General features: G+C 38.3%; 1 protein-coding gene across 7 annotated transcripts in view; it reads left to right on the top strand.

Annotated features, from left to right (window-relative positions):
- LOC149312254 (neuronal cell adhesion molecule-like) overlaps positions 1 to 24,833 on the top strand; it is a 187,228-nt gene that overhangs the window by 124,237 nt on the left and 38,158 nt on the right. For all 7 annotated transcript variants that reach the window (XM_089524294.1, XM_089524291.1, XM_089524287.1 and 4 more), the window contains 14 exons: positions 1,661 to 1,804; positions 4,102 to 4,213; positions 5,623 to 5,789; positions 5,884 to 6,031; positions 6,444 to 6,568; positions 8,176 to 8,205; positions 14,685 to 14,786; positions 16,052 to 16,249; positions 16,355 to 16,425; positions 17,297 to 17,522; positions 18,082 to 18,197; positions 18,941 to 19,145; positions 19,679 to 19,801; positions 22,372 to 22,557. In XM_089524294.1, coding sequence (XP_089380420.1) covers positions 1,661 to 1,804; positions 4,102 to 4,213; positions 5,623 to 5,789; positions 5,884 to 6,031; positions 6,444 to 6,568; positions 8,176 to 8,205; positions 14,685 to 14,786; positions 16,052 to 16,249; positions 16,355 to 16,425; positions 17,297 to 17,522; positions 18,082 to 18,197; positions 18,941 to 19,145; positions 19,679 to 19,801; positions 22,372 to 22,557 — 1,953 coding nt within the window. The remainder of the gene's footprint in view (positions 1 to 1,660; positions 1,805 to 4,101; positions 4,214 to 5,622; positions 5,790 to 5,883; positions 6,032 to 6,443; positions 6,569 to 8,175; positions 8,206 to 14,684; positions 14,787 to 16,051; positions 16,250 to 16,354; positions 16,426 to 17,296; positions 17,523 to 18,081; positions 18,198 to 18,940; positions 19,146 to 19,678; positions 19,802 to 22,371; positions 22,558 to 24,833) is intronic.

Here is a 24,833-nt window from a genome sequence, read left to right as displayed (position 1 = left end):
CGCATTATTTAGGTGTGGCACATAATGTTTTATTTTATTGTATTTAAATACTGAATATTACAGTTATTCTTGTTCTGTTGTTAGAGCAGTGTTCATTACCTTCCTGTGAGAAAGACATTCTTTGATGTAAAATGTACTGGAATAGCTTACCTTTGATTTTAGACACAGATGAAAGTATTTTTGTGTGCTGATGCCTTTCTCCTTCAGTGTAGGAAGATGTAGACCAAGAGCATCATTTCAAAGAAAATAGCAAGATTTGAATTTCAAAGCTACATAGTCCCTGTAGGCCTGGCAGTGTGTTTTCTGTATTTAAGTGAGGGGGGTGGGGATGCCCTGGGCTTTGTTTTCTACATCATGCACTTAAATGGAAAGCTGCAAGAGACTAAGTACTATTGAAGAAAAGATATATTTGAATATGAGTGTATGTGTCCGCATTTGTGCAAACACATTTGTACACATGTATGCATACACAAATGCTCAGATACACACAGATGAGTGATGATAAGTACTCAGAAAGAAGGGAGATAATATCATTAACATGGAATATGCAGCTTTCAAAAAAGGACCAAATACAGTTGGCCTCCCCATTTGCGCATCTGATTATTCACACATTTGATCAGTATCCATATCTCTTGGAATCTCTCTAGGTCCTCCAGCGTGACCCTTCCAGAAGGTGACCATAGACCACCAGAGATTCTTAGAGAAAACACTTCTCTAGGCATTTGTAGGCCCTTCAGTGCAATTATCTGGTCAACTTCTGCTGGATGTTGGCCATAGAGTTGCACTGGAGGAATTAGAGGTTCCTAGAGAGGTGCTCTCTTGGGTTAAATAAGTGTTGTTGTTTTTTATTTGAGATTTTTTTCACTTTCACAGTGGCCTTGTGCCCCTAACCCCAGCGATTGTGGGCACCCCACTGTTATTAAGCACAATACCATGTAGTTGGACTAATGATGTTCATATGTGTGCTCATTTAAGAATTTGTGGAATTCATGGTTGCATGACTAAATAGTATTTCTTGAGTTCTGTATCCTGGCTTGGAGTGCCAAGATAAACCAGGACTTCACTTTTGAGATATAAAGGGAACCCCTGATTTAAAGTAACAACAATACAAGATGCAACTTCAGGAGGCAATAGGGGATAAGGCAAACATGATAGTATTCTTACATTAACAAGTCATTTTTATTGAGTTACTCTGTAAGTCCAGACGTTATATTAGTTTGTTCAATAACCATGTTATTTAAGGTATACTTCATATATTGGTTGTTATGAACTTTTTAAAAATAAAAAATAAATATCCACTCTTTGTCTGAAACCTTTTTCTTCCTGGTACTGTATTCACTCCTATTAGGCTCAGTTTATCCTCCCAACTTACTGTTGAAGCAGCTAGACAGCTAATTTCTCTTATACTTTTAGTCTACACAAAATGCAGTTGTTTCTCTAATTTATGCTTTGGTTTCTTGCCCTTTAAACTTAGGTTTTGGTGGAAAAAGTTTGTATCCCTTATTAGAACCTTCAATTTCCTAACGTTGATTTATGTTCTTAAATAAATCTTCAGGTCTTTCTGCCAACCTCTTTTTATTTCTTGTTACTAATAACCCAGTGAGAATGTGTTTTCTAAAATCTTAAACAATTGTTAACATCTCCTGAACATTCCTAACAGTTGCTCCTGAAGATCCTAGCAGAAAAGTGGATGGTGATACAATTATTTTTACTGATGTGCAAGAAAGGTCAAGTGCAGTTTATCAGTGTAATGCATCTAATGAATATGGATACCTGCTGGCAAATGCATTTGTGAATATTTTAGGTAAGACCATAGATTGTCTTTTTTAAAAATGTAGCAAACTAGAAATAATTAATAGTGATTTTGTTTGGCTTCCATTGTTTACTGTGTAATCCTATAAGTTTTTCCTTAGAATTTAGTCCCACTAAGTAATTCTTTCAGCGGTTGACAATTTATTGAAAGCTACATAAAAAGCTATGTGGCTCAGTTTCAGGCTAACTGGCAGACTGTATCTCCCTGTATGAGCCTGCCTTGACCTGGAGATCATCAGAAGCCCTTCTTTGAGTTCCACCACTGCAAGTATGGTTGGTAGGGACATGGAGATAGGACTTTCTTGGTGGTTGCCCTTAGATTCTGAAACTCACTTCCCAGGGATGCCAGAATGGCCCATGCTCTACTGCCCTTCCATTGGCAGGCAAAGACCTTTTTATTCTGACAGGCTTTTAAAATGGAAAGTTTTAAACAAATGAACTCAGGGTATTGTACTTTTAAATCTAAACTTTTTCTATTGTGTTTATCTTTTAATTGTATTTTATCTTTCTGAGTGTAATTTTAAATCTTTTTAATTTTGTCAGCAGTTTAATCCCATTTTAATGTTTCCTTTTGTATGTTTGCATCTGTACTGTTTTTTTTTAATTGTAGGCTGCCCTGAATACCAATTTTGAGAGAAAGACGGGATATTAAAAAGAATGAAAAATAGAAGGCATAACCAAAATTACATCTCCTTAGAATATAAAATTCACCACCAAATGTCAAATCAGATTAGTATATTTTACAGCATAATCCCATGGGTAGTTGTTTAGGTGTAAATCCACTGTTTAGTGAAATTTACAACCATATTTGACTGACATATTTCATTCTGTGGAATAAAGTCTGCTAGAAACTTCAACATTAAGTTTCTTTAGAGGAAAATTTATGATCCTAAACAAACTTGCTTTGAAGCAAGTACTAATGAAGTGAACTAGTGAAGTCAGTGTAGTTTCCTTTTAGTTTCATGACTAGTGAAGTCAGCATAGCTTCCTATGGCCCTAATCTAATTGCTAGTCCTAATCACGGTTAAATCACCCGGGGGCGTCTACACCAGCCACTTAATCTGAGGCCAGTCTGGAGTATTATGCCCTGGACTAGCTTTGGACCAGTCCAGGGCATAATGATTACTCTTTGGAAATCATTGCATTTAGCTTCGCTAGGATAGACCCGGGATGTAACTTTCTTGAGGCGGCTCTTATCACATTCACCTATTGCCAGGCAGTATGCAGCCTTTATGCAACCCGGGCTTCTCCATGCTTGTTCACATCTTTTCAAGAATGGGAAAATCCCATTCTTAAAAAGCTCAGAGAGAAGCCAGGGTTGCATACAGGCTGCATACTGCCCAGCAATGGGTGAATGCGATGCTTAAGTAAGTAATGCCCTGGGTCTATGGCAGCAGTGTAGCTAATGTGATAATCTTCACATTTATGTAAACTTAATAATAATTTGTTTTATTTATATACCGCTATTCCAAAGATCATAGCGGTAAACAGCAAGTAAGCTAATTAGCAAGTAAGCTAATTACTTGCTAAGCTTAAAGTAGTGCAGTCAGCCCTCCATATCCACGGATTCTGCATCCACATATTCCACCATCCACAGCTTGAAAATATTCTTCCCTAAAAAAATAATCCAAAAAGCAAACCTTGATGTTGCCATTTTTAATAAGGGACACCATTTTGCTGTCCCATTGTATATAATGGGACTTGAGCATCCACAGATTTTGATATCGATGGGAATTGCTGGAACTAATACTAAGGACCCACTGTGCTGGAACTAATACTAAGGACCCACTGTGCCATTTTTCATTAATTTTCCTATCCTTAATTGTAGTGTTGATTAAATAATGTACACCATGCCTGCCTCAAATGCAGGCTTGCCTTCCAAGGATTTAATCATCCGCAGACATCAAGCCCCATTGACTTCAATGCCCATGCTTGCATGCGATCCCAGAAGAATGGCTGCATGCACATGTACCGCCATTGGATACTACTGGACTTTAGGTCCCCATGGCTTATGCCATCCGGGGGGGGGGGGGCACGGAACACCCATGGATGAGAAAGACCCACTGTATTTACATACTGTAAATTAGATTGTAAGCCTGAGGGCAGGGAACCGTCTAATTAAAAATAATAATTGTAAGTAGCTATGATAGCCTTTAGGGCTGAAGGGCGGGGTATAGATACCAAAAATAAATAAATAAATAAATATTGGAGATGGCTTTAGGCCACTTTTCTATACAGACATATGCAAGATGTTAACACCTTCATAATACATTTTTTATTTTATTTTAGCTGAGCCTCCAAGAATCCTTACTCCTCCAAATACACTTTACCAAGTCATTGCAAATAAACCAGCTCTGCTAGACTGTACTTTTTTTGGTTCACCTGTGCCTGAAATTGAATGGTAAGTCACTTACAACATAAAAATCTTAAAAGATTTGCATTTCATTCATAGTAATGATTTACTGTATGTTTCAGCGTATTAAAAAGCTAAAGATCCTGTTGAAATAGGGAGCTATCCAGACCCCCTTGCATAAGGGAAAAACAGCGTATGCTCGAGCCCCATTGAAAACAATGGGGTGCTTGCGTGCAGTGCAGTGCAGTGTGCGCGCCATTGTTTTTCCCACGGCGTGACTTCAGCGTAAGCTGAAAGCCATGTATGGCACGCCTGCGTATCGCACAGGTGCACTGTACTACAATTGATTGAATAAGGCCGACAATTGTTGGAATGGCCAGATTGTTACTGCATTTATTAAAACCATTGTACTGTTGGTGACCTGACTATTCACTGTCATTTTACTTAACGAAGGGTGCTATGAGTTAGTGATGCAGCTGACCACTCATGTGCTTGTGCAATCAACTTGTGAGTGGGAGACAAAAAAATTATGGGCAGCAGTGGGGCTGGTGTATTGTCAATCCCTTCCCCCATATCTGCATCAACACACAGCCCACATTGAAGTACAGTAATTCACTCTTTCTGGCTTGGACCAGAATGCACTGGGATGCTTGGCCCTAGAGTGCATCTTGGGTGCATTTTCCACCCAAAGCCATTTGTTTTCACCTGTGAAGACAGCTTTATAGAAGCTTCAAGGGATATGATCTCTGTAATTTTGTCATGGACAGAATGCATTGACCCTCTGAAGTCGAAAGCTTTCCTGGATAGCATCCATAGTTTTTTGTGAGTTTTTTGGGCCGTGTGGCCATGTTCTGTGGCTGGCATCTTCAGAGAATGGTGGTATAGACAGAGATGCAGGCGAAACATTAGTAATAAATTCTTCCTGAACACAGTCACATAGCCGGAAAAACCCAGAAAAAACCATTGACCCTCTGAATGCATAGTATGCTCCTGAACGTATTTGAGGGTGGCTTTTTTAAAAAGACTGTGGTCCAGAACAGACAGGCCAAAATAAAGCTGCTTTGGGTCACTTTGGAGGTATGCTATTTAAATGATGCATATGTCCTAGAAGGCCGGAAGCCACACCAAAGCCACGCTCCAGTTCTAAGGACTGGAGCGCAGCTTTGGCACAGCTTCTGGCTTCTTAAGACACATGCATAATTTAAACAGCATACCTCCAAAGTGACTCAAAGCAGCTTTATTTTGGCCTGTCTGTTCAGGCTCTATGTTTTGTCTTTTGTCTGATTGGGTTCTTGCACTTACTGTGATGAATTTTAGATGGTGTATATTGTATTTACAATTCACTAAATACTGATGCAGCTTTGGGGTGTATATGTGTGTTTAAAAGCTATTTATCCTCAAATGAAGATTAAATTAATATATAAACTTGGATAAATATTTCTGTTTTTGACACATAGGTTTAAAGGAGTGAAAGGTAGTGTTCTCCAGGGAAATCAGTATGTTTTCCATAAGAATGGAACACTGGAAATTCCTGTAGCCGAGAAAGATAGTGGTGGCACATATACCTGTGTAGCAAGAAATAAATTGGGAAAGGTTCAAAATGATGTTCAATTAGAAATCAAGGGTAAGAAATTATGCCTAAATTATAAACTACTGTTCAAAATTTATTGTTTTTTTATTTTTTTAAACAGCAGACTTATAGCAATTTTATGTTTCAGAGCCAACAGTGATTATTAAGGAGCCTGAACACAAAATTGTACAAAGGACCGGACAGGTTTCCTTTGAATGTATAATTAAACATGATAGTACCTTAATATCCACAGTTACATGGTTGAAGGACAATAATGAATTACCAAATGATGAAAGGTAATATATTTTTATATAAACTTAATCCCAGAAACTGTTGCTCACTTTGATTTAATATTGTTTCTAATATTGATTGCAAATGTTTGTAATTACCAATGGATAAATATGGAGACAGTGACCATCTCTGTCTTATAGCTCTAGTTAATTTAAAGTATGACAAAAGCATTTTATTCAGCAAGGTTCTTGAAGTTTTGAGACTAAAGCAAAAACAGCCAAGCCCTGAAAGGACTTTTCATGTTGTTAATGAAATTATAGGTTTGCTCTTCACTAACCTTAATTGTTAGTTTAGTAACCAGACTAGATAATCTCTTATAACTACCAGTATTCCGATTCAGACATCACTGTACTATTTAGCCCTTAATATTTATTAACAGTTAAATGCAGCAAGTAAGTAAATGCATTGTAATTTCAGGTTTATTGTTGGTAAAAACAACTTGACCATTATGAATGTCACAGATAAAGATGGTGGTGAATATACTTGCATAGCTAATACTACTCTGGACAGTGTATCTGCAAGTGCTGAGCTCATAGTTGTTGGTAAGTTTCCTTTTAACATATGCTAGGGCAAACACAGTGTTGTTGTTTTACTGTAGATAATGTTGAACCACTGTGATGTTTTGGAAAATATTGAGAGTAAAATCCATTCATTTACTTGTTTTCCCCATAAGTTTAGTAATACATCTTCTATAGTGATTTTCAAGTTGCTGGTGGAATAGTATCTTTGGTTCCAAGCCACAGTTTTTCATGTACAATTGTAGGCCATTACTCGTTCAGACACTAAATTAAATCTCATAGGGGTGGATCCCTGTGGACCCTCATACAGGTTCTCAGAAAAGCCATCCCTGAAGTTCAGGGATAGTGTGAAAGGGTTTACAGTGAGGGGGAAATATCAACAGAAATAGAACATGGGCCAGATGGACAGGAAGTTCTCTTGCATAAAATGCCCCATCTTTTGCTGATTCACGCTTGTTGGCAGCATCTCTTGCGTCATTTTATGCCTAAGGATTCTCCACCCTGCCTCAATGACCTTTTGAGTGAACTTGGATCTACAGTGGGGAGGAAAAGCAGGAAGATACCCAACATGAAAGTCTTTATGCCTAGCCTTTTCTAGCTTTGTAGGTTTTTTAAAGCTGTCTTGTGCATTTCTTTTATTCATTATGTAAGCAATAAACAAGCATTACTCAAATATGTTTTCACAGCAGTGATGCCACATTTGAAAGGGGAAGATTTTCCAGAATTTAATTTTAAAAGAGCTTGATAAAACTCAATATCAGTTACATGGGTGTGATCCAGCAAAAACAACTGTACACATCATTGACTGTTAGATGTGGGAGAGTTTTTTCAAGCTCTTCTTGCAGGCAGAGATGCTAATATGCCTTGTTCTAGTATGGATTGCCCTATCAGTATCAAGTGTCTTTGTTTATAGTATAACAGCTGTAACCCTTCTTTGCAATCCAACTTGTTTCTACTTCTTAAATTAGAAAAATCAGTCTGTATATACCTGTCGGAGAAGATACTCAAAATTTCTAAACCCCTTCGATGAACTGGGACTTTAGACTCTGCTAATTGATTTTAATTTCATCCATTGGCTATTTACCTCCTAGTTGGCAATAGTTATAAATAAATATTAAGGATTAAGGGTAGAGAAAAAGTAAACACAGCCACAAGCCACGAGCTAACTAATCCACATGAATAGCAGCCTTCTCCTGGGAGGCTTTACATTCAGTGAGGGAGTAATATGTGTGATTCTTGTGGTTGTGATTTTTTGGACTGGGGAATTAATTAAAATAAAGAAATCTTAGATTATGATAAACATTAAAACAAGATGTTTTATAGTTCTGTGCTTATTAAGCAAGCCCTCTTATTATTTGCTGTTTTCTGAAAGTATCTGCACTTTATATCAATTTATCACTTGTCTGTGATAGGTTGTTCACAACTAACTGGAAAGGGTATCATTAATTTTATGTGTCATTTTTTCAGCTTGACCCCCTAATCTCCAGTGCATGATTAGAAATTAAACTTTTCCATATAACATAACTTTGCTTTATAATATTCAATCACTGTAATAATAACCTAACTGAACAGTTGTGTGTTTTCTGGCTACTAACACTGATTATATACTTTATATTAATATCCTTTTTCAGCTCCTCCAACAGCTCCACCTGTTGTTTACGGTAAACTAATAAAAAGTCTTGTTTGAATCATATGCCAAATATTCCTAAACATTCTGCTTATTTCAAGTTGAAACTTATTTCCTTTTTTCTTTCATTACATTTTACAAATTTAATTTAAATCAAATGACCATTTATTGTTTTTACCATTATTCTTATTAGTAAATGCTTAAACTGTTTCATTATTATGGTTAAATAGCCTGATGTTCAGGGTGAATATTTCTGATAAGAACTTTTTTCAATATAATGGGCCTGAAAAGACAGGCCAAAATAAAGCTGCTTCAGGTCACTTTGGAGGTATGCTGTTTAAATGACACATGCATCTTCAGAAGCCTGAAGCTGCGCCAAAACTGCACTCCAGTCCTTAGGACTGGAGCGTGGCTTTGGTGCAGCTTCCGGCCTCTTAGGACGCATGCTTCATTTAAACAGCACACTTCCAAAGTGGCCTGAAGCAGCTTTATTTTGGCCTGTCTGTTCATGCCCAATATTTCCTAACAACATTGAGTATATTTCTGAAACTTTTGTGTATGCTTTCAAATATAGTCAGTTTATTCTTGCAATGTTAAAAGGAGAATAAAACAAAGGGCACACTTGCCACTGTCAATCATGTATCTAAGTACTTAACATCTTTTGACATAGAAAGGTGTGAGCAATTTTGCACATGGTATTTATTTTGTAATCTTTGGCCTTGAAGTTTCTCAAGCCTTGAAGTGTTTTCTCTTCTGATGTACCATTTATTTCCTTTAACATAAAAAAAAAAACAGTCATTATATACAAAATTGTTCATATGCTATTATTAAAAACACAGGTCAGAGTCACTGACATGATGTTTTGTCCAGGATAAATAGAATCTATTCTGAAGAATAAATCTTAACAATATGGATTCCAGAAATCCTAAGGCGGGATACACACTGCCATATAGTACGTATTGTATACGTACTAGGGTTAGGAAGGGGCGGTGCTTCCGCACCCCCCTAACCCTAGTACATATACAATACGTACAAGATGGCGGCGCCCCTTCCACATGGGCGCTGCCATCTTTACGTACTGGACGCATAGCGTCCAGACGTGTCGCAGCGCCTATGATGTTGCGAATGCGGCAGCGGCGCCTTGCGACGTCATCAATGCGCCGCAAAAAGAAGCTCCGAAATGGAGCTTCTTTTTTGCTCCGCGCGGGAGCCGCGCGGTTTGGCTGCTGCAGCTCCCGCGCAGAGCAAATGGCGCCGGCGGGGGAACGCCGCAAAGCGGCGGTTTGTATCCTGCCTATGTTTCAGATGTCACTGTTTAGTTTCATTATGACCCTGTCTGCACAGACCAAATTAAAATGGTCTCCCTGTACCCTCTCTGTGGGGAGACTGGACTACTCAAGGCCAAAGCCCTGGTTCTGGTGTGAACAGACTGAATGACAGCAAGCCCATTCAGCACTAGAATGGGATATATTCCTTAAAACACATTAAAAACCTAATCAGCTGCTCCATCTTTCCGGAATATCGGGAGCCCTTCATTCTGATGCTAGGTGGTTGTTTGAAATGTGTCCTGCTCTGCCACTTGGTGCACTGACCATTGCCACCAGTCACTCACTCTGAGGTCAAAATGAGGTGCCCAGCTATGTAATCGATGCTGGGCACCTCATTCTGACCTCAGAGTGCCCATGCGATCACTTGTCTGACCTTGGATCAGAGGGCCATTGCAACGAAGGAGGGTTGGGGAAGCACCTGGGCTAGGATACTCCAAGCTGCCATACACCAGTGTAGACAGGACCTATGACACATATTGGCCAAGGATTTTTTAAAACTCTCACAGATTGTTTCATAAGTTGTTTCTCCGACACTGTACTGCAATCCTTTGGACTGCAGCAAAAAGGAGCTGGATAAGCTGATAGTGTGGGTTGGGGCCAGTGGCCACTTTGGGAGCGGGCCATGTGGACGGCATGGCCCCGATACAATTCTGGCCTTGTGTTTCTTTAGTTTCCGCAAACTTCAAGAACTCAGAATTCAAGCTGATTTCTCAATTAACACCACAGCTTGCTTTCTCTCTCTCTCTCTCTTTCTTTTTTTGCATACTTGGATTAGTATCACAATCCCTGTCTGCTTTTTCAGTTTGCTGAGAGCTAATTTCTTCAAATATGATCAAAGATCAGCCAGTTGATAAATCAACAGTTATGTTAGTGTGTTTGGCTGTTTGATACCACTTTAACTAACATGGCTTCATCTTACAGAACAGTGGGATTTGTAAATTGGCAGAGATACTTAAAAATATTGAATTATAGCTTTAGAGCCTTCTGGTGGGGGATTCTAAATACCTCATCAAATTCCAAATCCCAGATTCTGCAGCCATATTATAGAAAACTGCAGCAATTTTGCAGTGTGGATAAACCCTATAACAGAGCTTAGAGAAGTACTTTTTTCAACTACAACTCCCCAAATGCCCTACAGTTTTATGGAACTGGTCCTCTTCTAGCTTGTGACAGTAGCATTGCTTTTTATGCATGGATGGAATTTTTATTTCTTCCTGAGAAGCACTATGTACATGGCAATGGAATGTGCACTGTCAGAACAGGGATGGACAATCTGTGGCCTTCCACATATTGTTAGACTTCAAGTGCCACCAATACTAGCCAGCATAACCAGTACTAAGAGATGGTGGCAACTGCACTATAGAAATATCTAACGGGCTACAAAATGCTGACCCATGTGATTAAAAAGGGGTTTGCCTTAAAACCTACCTCAGAAGTAACAAAAATAAATATAGTATACAGAGGGCTACATGATGCTGAGCCATGGGATTAGAAGGAGGTTTGTTGGCCTTAAAACCTACCCAAGGAGTAGCAAAAGTAATTGCAATGTACAAAGTGTATCTTCTCCCAATAATAATACCAGCAACTCAATCCACCTGGGAAAAATGATCTAAGACTGGAAGAAGAAACATATTTGTCAAAGACAGAAACAGAAATATTTCTTTCAACAGAGCAACAGGTATAATTCAAAGCTCTCCATATGCAGTTATTATATCTAACCACTTAATTTTTTTATTTCATATTATTACATACTTGATTTCAATTTGCAATGTGTACTAGTAATCAATATTTAGGATGAAGCAACAGAACATTACATATAGTTTCCAAAACACTATAAACCAAGCAATAGGAAAGTATAACCACAGATAATACCTTTGAAAGATTTGGCAAATAAAAATAATAACCTAGCACCAAAAAGCAAACAAAGGCCCGTTACAGACGGGTTAAAAAGTACGCGCGGAGCGCGTACTAGGGTTAAGACGCTCTGTGCGCACAAAATGGTGGCGGCCGTTCCACACAGCCGCCGCCATCGATACGTGACGACTGCACCGCCTCCAAACGAGGCGGTGCGGTTGTGACATATTGGGGTCACGGCAGGGTGCCTAGGGTGCCCTTTCCGCGACCCCAGAAGGAGCTCCGTTTTGGAGCTCCTTCCTGGTTTGGTCCGCTGGGCACAGCCTTCAGACGGCTGCGCCCAGCGGACCAAAGGAGAAAGGGGCCAAATGGCCCCTTTCTCCTTTTCCCTGCCGCCGCGGGGTGTCCTTGGGGCTTGAAGCCCCAAGGACACCCCTTTCCAGGCTGCGGGGAAGGGGCTGCTGAGGCTCCGATCCGGCGGGGAAAGGTGCGCCTACAGGCCGCCCCTAAGGGGCGGTCTGTAACGCGCCAAAGGCTACACCAGTTGAGCTTCTGTGCAGGTGAATTTCCAGTTATGAACATTGCTGCATTCATAATTAATATATAATATTATGGCCAATATGTCATGACATTATTTTTTTCCAAAGCTTGCTGTTAAATTTGATTTAAAGATGAATGTAGGAAAATGCTCTGCTAAAACTTAAATCTAATAATTTGTTCCATGTCGAGTAGACCCACTGAATCAATGGAGCAATGATAAGTATTGACCTATCAAGTTCCCAATGTTTTAATAGGTTTTGTGGAGAAAAGGGGCCTGTACTACAGCTGAAATATACCCAGAATTGCCTCCTCTTCCCAGTGGCAGTAGTGCTGCCACTAAGCCCTTCTTTGCAGATTTAACCTTCCACAGGTTCTTGTTGGTGTAAGAGCTCAACACCCTCCCTCTTGCTCTTATGGCTGCTGGGAACAAAAGATAATAATTATAGGGTTCCTGGTAGTGGTGGTCATGGAGATGTGTGACCTGAGCTTCCCCTTGAGGAAAAAAAATCAGGTGTTTAAAAAGTGAGCACTTATAACAACAAAGAAACAAAAAGAAAATTACATAGTACAGTGCGCCTGCATTATATGCAGCTTTCAGCATATGCTGAAACCGTGCTGGAAGAAGGCTCTGCGCCCCCTCCCAAAAGGGGTAATGGCATGTGTGCCACGCCACAGGCACGAACCCCATTCTTTTGAATGGGGTTCGAGCATATGCGGAATTCTCTTTATGCAGGGGGGGGGGGAATCTTGAATGAATCCCCCACATAAGGGAAGACCCCACTGTAATAGGTCCTGTAACTGAAATTATGACAAGAAAATTCAACTGATTTAAAGCAGAAGTTTTCAAAGTGCCTTTCCTCACAAAAAGAACAACTCCACCTATTTCCAACTTTGTCTTCCAATCCCTTTCCAAAAGAACAGAAAACCTGATACATATAACTAGATGGCCTTTGGTTTCCTACCAAGGGAAACTTGGGATTCCGTTCCTCACTCAGAGGTAAGCAGTTATTACCTCTGTACACTACAGACCCCTCCCTGTTTCTAATCCCTCAGAAGTCTCAACTCTTTTCTGTTTCTCCCCTACCGTTGGCGAACCGATCCTGTCTGGGAGTCAGGGTCAATCAGGTCTCTCTACCTTCTCCCCTTCCATTAGCTAGCTGACAGAACCCTTGGAATGTCTGAGCCAATCAGGTCTCTCCACTTTCATACCCCCATTGTCTAGTCCAAACCACGAGCCTTATTCTTCTCCCCTGAGTTAACCGTTTTCATAACCTGATCCCAGATGCTTTACAAGGTCATTACAGGTGTTCTCTCTTTGGGACTATTGTATTTGCAGCTTAAGTCCCATACTTCTTGTTGCTGTGTTTCTAACTTAATGACAAATGCTATCCATCCAGAGATAAATTTTTAGAGGGTAATGTTATGCCATAACAGTTAAACCATTCAAAATGGGGGTGAAAATAATGTGGCTTTCCAATTTATTTGAACTCAGAATTACCACTACCTGTGTTTGTTAGAGGTTCTGGGAGGTTTATCCAACCACACCAGAAAGGCCACCCCTGATTTAAAAGGGAAAGGTCACTCTTGATTAGTTCCATCTAGAGTAGACACACTGAATCAATGGGACATATAGTGGGTCCTTCCCATTGGGAGGAGCGATTGGGTCTGCCCCCTACTGAGATGGGGAAAATCTCAGAATCCTCAAGCCCATGTTAGTCAATAGATGGTGATATCTGTGTACTTATGTCAGCGTGTCCATAGGTACGCCTCTCCATTGGTTAATATGGGGTGAGTAGCAAGAATTCCAATCTATGGATGGCTAGCCTGCTGATATGGCAGACTCACTGTATATTCTAAGGAATAGTTCTTAGCAATATGTTCAAAGAAATCTATATTTCAAATATCCTAATTTAATTAAATTATGACACAGAGGGTGCATTTCTACACTGTAGAAATAAAGCAGTTTGCAACCACTTTAAGTTCCATCCTTTGGAATCCTGGGATTTGTAATTATATACGGTCTTTAGCTTTCTCTGCCAAAGAGTGCTGGTGCCTCAGAAAACTACAAAACCCAGGAGTTCCATATGAATAGAGACATAGCAGTTAAAGTGGTGTCAGACTGAATTATTTCTACAATGTAGAAATGCACCTACTGTGTTATAATTTAATTAAATGGGGTATTTGAAATATAGCCAATAGAAAATGGCCAAGGTTTTTGTTCATTTGTTTTACCCCTCAATTCTATCACACACACCAGTGCAGAGGAGGCTGGGTTGCACCACGGGAGTAGGGGGAGATCACTGCACCATCTCTTGTTTCTCCGACACTGTGGGCAAAGTCTCATATTGGATGACTTTTGCCTGGAGAAATGCAATTAATTAAAAATAATACTTACCACAAGAAAATTAGTATTCTCAGAGTGGTTCTAATGCTGTAATTCTGAAACAGTTTTTTGTAAATATGAATGTTTCTTTATTTTCCTTTTTGTTAAAAAAAACTTCATGTACAGTAGCTCTCTATTCATGATCATTAATCATAAACTGAAACTGCTGGTGAACCACGCCACTAAACTTTTAAGTTACAGTTGTTTCTTCAAACAAAATAAAACCTGGCATTGGAGTTATGGCAAGTTTCCCCTTCTTTTTCACATTGTTTCCCAGCAAAATCGGTTATTCATTTTCATTGCAGTTGCATGCTAGTTATCAGTAAACCATTTTCCCATGGTGTAAGGAGATGTGTTCAGAATTTTCTACATACAGTCTCTTCATCTTTATCTTAATTTGGCTTACAGATCGTCCTGATCCACCTTTTGATTTGGAATTAACAGATCATCTAGAAAGAAATGTTCAGCTCACCTGGATCCCGGGCAATGACAATAATAGTCCTATTACAAGTATGGTTTGCTGCATTCATTGCAATGTAATTTCATGAAAGAGATTTTTTTAAGGGCTGAAACAGCCATTACATTTACGGAGTATGTTATTTTCTCTTTTTATAGAAGTATGCCATTCAGTTGTAATTAACTTGGCCTAAATACAGTTATTAGTCCTAACTAAAGTGTATGCATGGAATCAATGGGAATTTTGTAACTCAGTAAGTCTACTTTAACTGAGACTATCAGTTGGATTGAGGTCTTTGCCAGCAGTACAGTCCTTGCCATAAAGCTACATTGATGGCCTACCATAGATTAATGGAAGCTGACACAAAGGGTTGGGTTAAATAAGGGACATTTTATTGACCTAGAATCTATCTATATCATGATGATTCTGGAAGAAGCAAGAGGGAGGGAACAATCTGATGCTGGTTCTGCAAGTGCCACTCCTTAACTACCTCCTCAGCCTTCCTTTCGGTAAAACACCTGATCACAGGGGTCAGTCCAATAACTTGGTTGATCCTGAACCAGCCTTCTAGTGGAAGACAAACCAAGGGGCTCCCATTCAAACCGTATGACTTTCTAAGAGAATAGACTCCATCTCCACTCCCAGGCTGCAGGACCCTAAATGGACATTTCCAAAGCCCTACCCTATAACAAAATATAATCTATACACCAAAATCCTTATAGTCTTATAAATAGGCATGTGGAGGGGTGGGTAGGCCTTTTATTGCCTCTAGCTCTACCCTCCCCCCCCCCACACCAAACACACAAAGCGTCCTGACACAAGGGCATTGTCTCCCTCCAAGGAGGATATCAAAATTGGCCTTTCTCTCTGCAGTGATGTTCATTCCACAGGTCTGCTGAGAGCTTAGCCCAGGAAACCATAATCTAAAATGTATTTTTCCAACTAGAGTTAAAAGGAGCAATATAAACTATTCTTCTGCATTGGAATATCAACAACCCGTATGATATTAACTTGTATCAAATAATGCTTTGATCTGTTTTTTAAAAATCTGTTCCACTGTTATCACTGCTATCCAGAGATTCCTCAGCATGGATTTATCATATTTGACATTGCATCTCTTTGACTACACTCATGGCACTGGCAGAGTCATCTGAGACGTTCTGACAGTTTCCATGGAATCTTTTCTTTTGAAATACCTGAACATTTTGCTGTATAGAACTATCTTGAAATAATTCTCTTTAGTTTGTTGTGTGAGGCAAAGTAATGTTTTCTGAAGTGAACATCTTTATCTGTATGTTTTAAACTTTAAACTTTACAGAGTTTATCATTGAATATGAAGATGCCATGCGTGAACCAGGGATGTGGAACTACCAGACAGAAGTCCCTGGAATCCTCACAACTGTACAGTTGAAATTGTCACCATATGTTAATTATTCATTTCGTGTAATAGCTCTCAATGATATTGGAAGGAGCCAGCCAAGTGAAGCTTCTGAACAATATTTTACAAAAGCAGCAAGTAAATAAACATTATTAACTTAGATTATGGATACTATTGAATTGGACAAGATAATTATTACTCAATAGTTTCTATATTACTAAGATATAAATATTTAATTTCTAGAGCCTGATGACAATCCTACTGACATTCAAGGGATTGGATCAGAACCTGATAATTTGGTGATCATGTGGGAGGTAAGAATTTTTTTAAATGTTTAAACACTTCAAGAACAATATGTATTTCTTTATTTATTTATTTATTGTATTTATACCCCGCCCTTCAGCCCTCCAGTGTGAAGACCTCAAGATAATTCTCCTTCTTTTTTCAAACATGCAAGGAAATGCTCACCATGAGAAACAGAAATTTCCTTTAGAGACACATTTAGACTTGTGTTATACATCCTACTGGAATGCCAGTAATCATCTATCCGTTTAGTCAGAGAGATGGTGTTTAAAGTAGATGGCATAATTTTGACCCTCATACCTAATTTTGTTGCAGAGCTCTCACAGAACTAGAACTAATAGACATTTCATGATATTCTGCCTGAGCAGTGTCCTCAAATTTCAGCCTCTTGCCATAAAAAATTATTGTGTCTTTTAACAATAAAAAAACAACTTAGACAAAAAATTATCCAACCCAAACAACAGACAGATTATTAGATACTGATTATCTACCCTCTATCTATCTTTTGCATTTGGGTGGGTAGGTGTTGGAGTTTTTTCAGAGAGGGCTGACAAGTACTCATAACAAATATTCTGCTCCATGTGAACATGTGTTTTCTAGCTCTGAGTGCTTGGGCCATGTGGAATAGACTTTAATCTGCAGCCAGAAACATTCATGTGGACATGTGGCTCTTTTATACCACACAATACAATGAAATTTTCACTGCAATAAAAAAAAACACCTTAACTTGAGAGGGAGGTTGTTGTTGTATTTTTAAACTACATAGGAGAGGATTAAATAACCTCTAACCTTATTACTCTATTGTAGAAATTTTTTTGGTATGTTCTGTAAATGTGATTACTAATTTTTAATCAGTTCCTTCATTTTTCCCATTTGTTTTAGCCTTTAAATAATTTTCAGTCCAATGGCCCAGGTCTTCGGTACAAAGTCAGTTGGCGGCAGAAGGATGGTGATGATGAATGGACATCTGTTACAGTTGCAAATGTATCTAAGTACATTGTTTCTGGTACACCAACCTTTACTCCGTATGAGATAAAAGTGCAGGCATTGAATGATCTGGGACCTGCCCCTGAGCCTGCAACAGCAATTGGACATTCTGGGGAAGACTGTAAGTTTCTTAGAATGGCTTAATTTTTGGCATAAACTTTGCTCCAGAGATTATGGATTTAAGTTAGTACTCTGAAGTTTCAATAGTAATAACATTGTGGTAATAAAGATTGATAATTATAAAATATGTGTCAATATCAGTCATCATTATAATTACTATCATTATCATAGCATATCACCTCCTTTTCCTCACTGCTCCCCAGCAGCCATTTTTCCCCTTAGTCCCCCCTGGAGGTTTCCAACACCCCACGGGGCGCTACCCCCTACCTTGGGAATCACTAGTGTAGACCATACAGTGAAATACAACAACATCGACAAATTTACAGTAAAGATATCAGTTTTGTGTATTTTAGGTGTTCTTGTATTTTCCCCTTCTTGACATTGATGTACAATAATAGATATTTTAAAAAATAAATAAAATAACTTGATGTGCTTTCTTGGCATGCAAAATCTGCTGCTTGAAACAGCCATCTCACTCTGTGTAATGTTAAGAGCATTTCTGCACAGTATTGCATGACTTCACACTCTAACTTAAGGTTTGTTGCATTTGTCCCTAACAGTGCCAATGGTTGCACCAGGAAATTTGCAGGTACAAGTTGTGAACAGTACATTAGCAAAGGTTCAGTGGGATCCAGTACCTCAAAAGTACATCCGAGGTCATCTTCAGGGATACAAAGTAAGCTAATTAAATAATTAAATATTTTATTGTAATAAAATTATGTTAATTTGTATTTTGGGGTGGGAATTTCTAATTTTCTGTCCACAGACAGTTTGTTCTCACCAGCCAGAGGTAGATTGAAGTAGATTATCTATGAAGTAGATGTTCTATCAGATTCCAGATAGTTAAAGTAACCACTTGAGCTGTTGTGTTTTACCATCTAAAAGATTGTTGTTAGTTCATTTCTGTCAAAAACAATTTTAGCCTGCCTGCTGATATTCTTTACCCTAAAGTGTTTACTGAAAAGTGTGTGACTTGAATGGTTTTCAAAATTAATACATCATGATTTAGCATGAGGCTATTCTTTCTTTCATGCTTACCATTTTTTTTGTTTTCTGAGCACTATTGTATAGCACAGCTCTTTTGTTCTATTTGTAATAGCTATGACTTCCTTATGTTACCTTTCTCCAGTATAATAGATAAAATGTGACACACTCCACTTCTGAATAATGCTATAGATAAACCTAATAGGAATTAACAAACATCATATTTGGTTTTCCACTACATCACTTATTGTAGACCTATTGAAATTTCTGCAAGTCCCAATAATTTTAGTATGCTACTTTAAGTATGATTAACTCTTGATATATCCCACAAAGTTCTCTGTGTCAAATGTAATATCTAAACAGACCTACAAATAATACCATAATACAAATCCAGAAAAGCTGTAGTATAAATATTTGATTACATTTAATTTTTAGATTTACTATTGGAAGGTGAAAAGTTTATCTGGAAAAATTAAGAGGCATATAGAAAAAAAGATGTTGACATTTAATGGAAACAAGACACATGGAATGGTGCCAGGACTGGAGCCTTATAGCTCTTATAAACTGAATGTCAGAGTGCTTAATGGGAAAGGAGAAGGACCATCAACTCCTGATGAAACATTTAAAACTCCTGAAGGAGGTATGCATCAAGGTCACTTAGCTTGAAATTTATCATTGTGGATATATGTTACATGAAAATTTTCTCTCATGTCATGAAAATATTATGTAAATTATTTAGAAAAAAATATAATAATACTATATGTAATCTTATTAAGTAGACCTACTTGAGTAAACAAAGGCTATATCTGCACTGGAGAAATAAACCAATTTGAAATCACTTTAACTGCCATGACTCAATGCTATGGAATTCTGGGGATTGTGGTTTTGTGAGCTATTTAGCCTTCCCTGTCAGACAGCTCTAGTGCCACAACAAACTATAATTCTCAGAATTCCATATCACTGAGCCATGGCAATTAAAGTGGTGTCAAACTGGACTATTTCTGTAGTGCAGATGTAGCCATAGATACAATTAGTATGTGGGTCACAATAATCTATATCAGACAAAGTAAAAGCTGTAAGTAAACACTTTGGTCCTTTATGGTATCTTTTACTATATTTTTAAAATTATTTTCAATTAATATTATTAAAATGTGTTATGCTATTTTTTTTAAGTTCCCAGTACACCCTCCTACTTGAAGATTACTAATCCAAATCTGGATTCTCTCACTCTGGAATGGGGCCCACCTTCGCATCCAAATGGTGTTTTAGTAGGGTATACCCTAAAGTTTCAACCAAGTAAGTAATAATTTTTAAAACAATCTGTCAAAGTGAATGTGTGTGTGTGCGCGCACACATGTACACACACCTTCAAGTTGCCTGTCCATTTATGGTGACCCCATGAATTTCATAGAGTTTTTTTAGGCAAGGAATACTCAGAGAGGATTTTATCAGTTACTTCCATGCTTTGTTGTTGTTAACTGCCTTCAAGTTGATCTTGACTCATGGTGACTCCGTGGATAAGACATCTCCAAGACCCCCTGTCATCCACTGCTCTGCCTAATTCCTGCAACCCCATACCTACATATGATCTCCTTAATAGAGTCCATCAATGTAGCATGTGGCCTTCTTCTCTTCCTACTTTCCTCCAACTTTCCCAGCATTATTGTTTTTTCCAATGAGTCCTTCCTTCTCATGATGTATCCGAAGTACAACACCCTCAGTTTGGTCATCTTGGCATCCAGAGAGGTTTCCAGCTTGGTCTGCTCTAGGACTCATTTCTTTGCCCTTTTGGCCGTCCAAGGGATCCTCGGCACTCTTCTTCAGCACCACATCTCAAATGAATTGATTTTCTTTCTTTCTATCAGTCATTATCTTTCTTAACTGTCCAGCTCTCACATCCATACATGGTAATAGGGAATATGATGGCTTCTTTGATTCTAACTTTTGTGCTCAGTTGTATATCTTTGCATTTTAGAATCATTTCTAGTTCTTTGATAGCCACCCTCCTTATTCTTAATCTTGTGATTTCCTGACAGCAGTCCCCATTTGTATCAATATTTGATCTCAGATATGGGGATTCTTTTACTACAGTGGACCCTTGTTATACACTGGGGTTTGGTTCCAAAATCCCCCATGTATAACAAAACCCGTGTATGCTCAAGTCCCATTAAATATAATGGCATAACAAAATGGTGTCCCTTATAAAAAATGGAAAAGCAAGGTTTGATATTTGAAATTTATACTTTTTTTGAACATTTTCAAGCCGTGAATGCTAGAATCTGTCTATAAAAAATCCGTGTATAAGAAGGGCCAACTGTATTTCTATTTCTTCATTGTCTAGGTTGAACTTGTGAAGGTCCTCGGTGGTAATTATTTTTGTTATCTTTATGTTCCACCTTAAGCCTGTCTTTACACTTTCTTCTTTGATATTTCTTAGTAGGTGTTGCAGGTCTTTGAAGGTTTCTGCTAGTACTATGGTGTCACCTGCTTATCTTAGATTGTTGATATTCCTTCCTCCTATTTTCACTTCTCCTTCTGCTTTTCCAAGGCTGCTTTTCTTATAACATGTTCTGCATTCAAGTTGAACAGATAGGGTGAAAGGATGCATTCTTGTCTTACCCCTTTACCAATTGGGAACCATTCTGTTTCTCCATGTTCTGTTCTGACAGTACCTCTTGCCCTGATTACAGATTCCTCATCAGGACTATCAGATGTGTTGGCAATCCCATGTTTTAAGGGAATTCCATAGTCTTTCATGATCTATGCAGTCAATGGCTTTGCTATAGTCTATAAAGCACATGTTGATTTTATTTTGGAATTCTCTGGTGCGCTCCATTAGCCATCGTATATTTGTAGTGTGGTCCCTAGTGCCTCTTCCTTTCCTGAACCCCTCTTGAACCTCTGGGATTTCTCTCTCCATGTATGGTTGGAGTCTATGTTGCAAAATTTTGAGCATGATTTTGCTTGTGTGGGAGATCAGTGCTATGGTCCTATAGTTGCTGCAGTCTCTTGTGTCTCCCTTTTTGTGCCTTTTTCAGTAGATTGGTGTGACATGTGGGAGAGAGTAGTTTGTTTTAAATATTTGTGTTTTTAAAGCATGTAACGTTAAAACAAAAGCTTGCCTTCTTTGAACACTTCTATTGTATTCTTATGCATTCCTTCTGCCTCACGTAGAAGACAGGTTACCCAGCATGTCCTTGTAACGTCTAAGGAGATATCTCCCAATTCTTTCTATACTTGTACTACCAAAAAAGCCATGGTCATGCTGGTGTCAACCATCACTGGAGGCAGTTATCTCCAGAAAAGGCCTTTTTACATCTAACCTAATTCTGCCTCCAGTAGAAGACTTTACTAAATTGAACCTCATGAACCTGGAGGTGCAAGAACCATTTTATTCTCTTCACAACCTTTTTTCTGCTTCATAGAAAAGTATATCCTTTTCCATGTCAATACCAACTGCAGCCGTCTAGGAGGTTCCTGAATCATGCAGTCATGTTGCATCCAAGTTTTCATACACTGACTGGCATGCTGTTGGTTAGTTCCAACTAGAGTAGATAGTTTTAATTAATTATTGAATGACGAGTCAACATGTAGGTAAATCCCATTGGTTGAATAGGACTAGTAAGAACTAACAACAGGGTTCAGGTAATTAAATTTTATGTTTTAGTGCACAGTATCCCAATGTCAAAACCTGAATTCTGATGCAATGAAAAGATATGTGTCAACGTGTTTATTGTAGAACTCTGAATTTGCAACATGTTTATCATGGAACTCAGGATCAAATCTATGCAATGTACTATGGCAGAATGTATTCCCAAATAAATATTAACTACCCTTTTTGTCCATTTACTATCTTATATTAACAGTAAATAGCACACATGACTTAGGCCACTTGGAAGAGATCAGTATTCCACCTAATGAGACCAGCTTGACATTAAGCAACTTAAATTATAGCACTCGATACAAGTTTTACCTCTGTGCACAAACATCAGTTGGATCTGGAAATCAAATAACAGAGGAGGCAGTAACAGTAATGGATGAAGGTAAGATGGGTATGTATAAAGATGGTCCACTTAAATTTGAAAAATTATTCAAGATTATCTCAAAATAAGTGAATTTGACTATGTGTAGTTGGTGAATAGTCTTTTCTTTTTAAAAAGTTTAAAACAAAGTATTTGTGATTTATGACTAGAAAAGTTGTACAGATTGGTTTAACCAAAAGAAAACTTGGCTATGAATGCATTTGCTCCAATTGTTTTTTGTTTTTTGCCACACCAAACTAATTCCACAAGCGAATTTGCACAACTTTCCAAACTGAGATTTGAGAACAGTGACATGAAACTCCACTGAGAATGGTGTGTGGTTATTGTGCAAATGTCATATATCAAAACATTTTCCTCCCTTCATACTGCCCACTAGAAACAACTCATCAGAACATATTTGGATTTATCCTGATTTTGGAGTTTTGATACCTAGTTTCAGCATTTTAATTTTTTTGCATATGATGTGAGGTACTTCCGTTGATGGCTTTAAAAGCATTTTATTCAGTTTATATAAAAGGAAAAGTTTTCCAACCCTTTAAAAAGAAGGACACGTGCCAGTCCAATAAGAGACAAGCTTTGCAGACCTCAGAGAAGGTGCATCCCTTCTAATAAGGGACATCTGCAATCTTAAGTAAGATGTTGTAACCAACTGTAACAATATCATTCTACCACTGGTCAGTCTTTGATAGCTTCCTCTCCCATTAATTCTTCTTAAAAGTAACATAGGCCCAAAGCAAACAGGCAGCAAAAAGCATACTCTGGCCATGATCAGGCCATGACTGTGGCAACCGTACGGCCCGCTCATAAAGCAGGCTGCTTCCGAGGTCTCAAACAGGCCACCAGCAGGAGCATATTCAATCCTCTCCTTTTTTAGGCTGCTTCAGAGCAACTTCCGGCTGCTTTGGTGATGTGTGTCATCTAAATGCCAAACCCCTGAAGCAACTTCTTTTGGTCCGTCTGTTTCAGGCCACAGTGTTTAGCCAGGAGCACAGAAAGTTAGCATGTGGGCCTGCCATTTTTTAAAAAAAATTAAACAAATTTGGTAAAGTACTTCCTTGTTCCATACACATTCATCTGTTTACTGCAAGTTACTAACTAAAGCCACAAAGCAGATTTAGAACAAATATATGCTTCTAAACTTTTCATGCTGTCATTGTTAAAAATCTAGGTGTATCACAACAAAGATCAAAGAGACAGAACCAAACAAAGCTTTGATAATAAACTATAGCAAGCTCAAATAACAACAACACATAGCATAGCAACATATCAGATTCCCTGTTTTTTGTGGATTTTTTAAAGTACCATTTTTATACAGAATATTATGCACAAAACATTCTAAAACAGACCACCCTAAAAAAAATCCACAAGAAAATTAGAATCTACCAGAAAATTATCAGGACTGACCTAAAAGTGGCATAACATTTGCACATTTTTCATACCAGCTATTTTTATTTTTGTGTGATGTAAAGTTTCTATATGAGTCTGCTTAGGGGGAATTGATTGATTTCAGAGAGGAAATTTACTGTGCAGCAATGTATTAAAAGAGCAAATATGTGTTTAAAATGTTTACTGTTAATATAAGTAAAATGAAAGCATGTGTATTAACACAAGCTTTTGCTTTTAAAACTGCTGTTTAATGTGAGTGGGTGTTTAATTTCTTATTCCCTACTCCCAAGACTTCGTCTAACTGCATGTTTTTGTGCTTTAATATAAACATCTAGATGTGAAATATATATTGATATATATGTTCCTTTTGTTGTATCTAATTGCAGTGTGTCTTCATTTTATGTATTAATGCTGATATTCTTCCAGTTGATATAAGTCCTGGTGAAGGTAAAATAAAACTAAAAATTGTGTGATGGGGGAGGGGGAATTTCCTTTTTTTAAAAAAAAAATGCAGTTGGCAAGAAGATAATATGTTGTGTCTTAAATGAGATCAAGAACTGATAGAAGGAACTGTCTTATTATACATCTGTGGATTTCCTTAACATGATACCTGCCATATTGATCTGAAAAAAGCAGGGCATGCCTTCTTTCATCTTTATCCATTATCCAGTGAAGTGATCATTAATTATAACAGGCTATGATGAAGAAAACTAAGGGCCGAAGCAGGCAGCCTAGAAGGAGTGGTCAGCTCTGATCAGACCAAGACCATAGCGATAGCATGGCCCACTCGCAAAGCAGGCTGTCACCACAGTCCCAACCAAGCTGCTGGCAGAAGCAGATTAAATCTGCTCCTAAAAGGGCCAGATCTTGCCAGCTTGGCACGGCTTCCAGCCGCTTTG

Source organism: Sceloporus occidentalis, unplaced genomic scaffold, assembly GCF_023333645.1.
Source record: "Sceloporus occidentalis isolate IW3139 unplaced genomic scaffold, rSceOcc1.0.p SCAF_5, whole genome shotgun sequence".
Classification (NCBI taxonomy): domain Eukaryota; kingdom Metazoa; phylum Chordata; class Lepidosauria; order Squamata; family Phrynosomatidae; genus Sceloporus; species Sceloporus occidentalis.
Note: the sequence above shows the minus strand (reverse complement) of the source record. Positions and strands in the feature narration are given on the sequence as shown.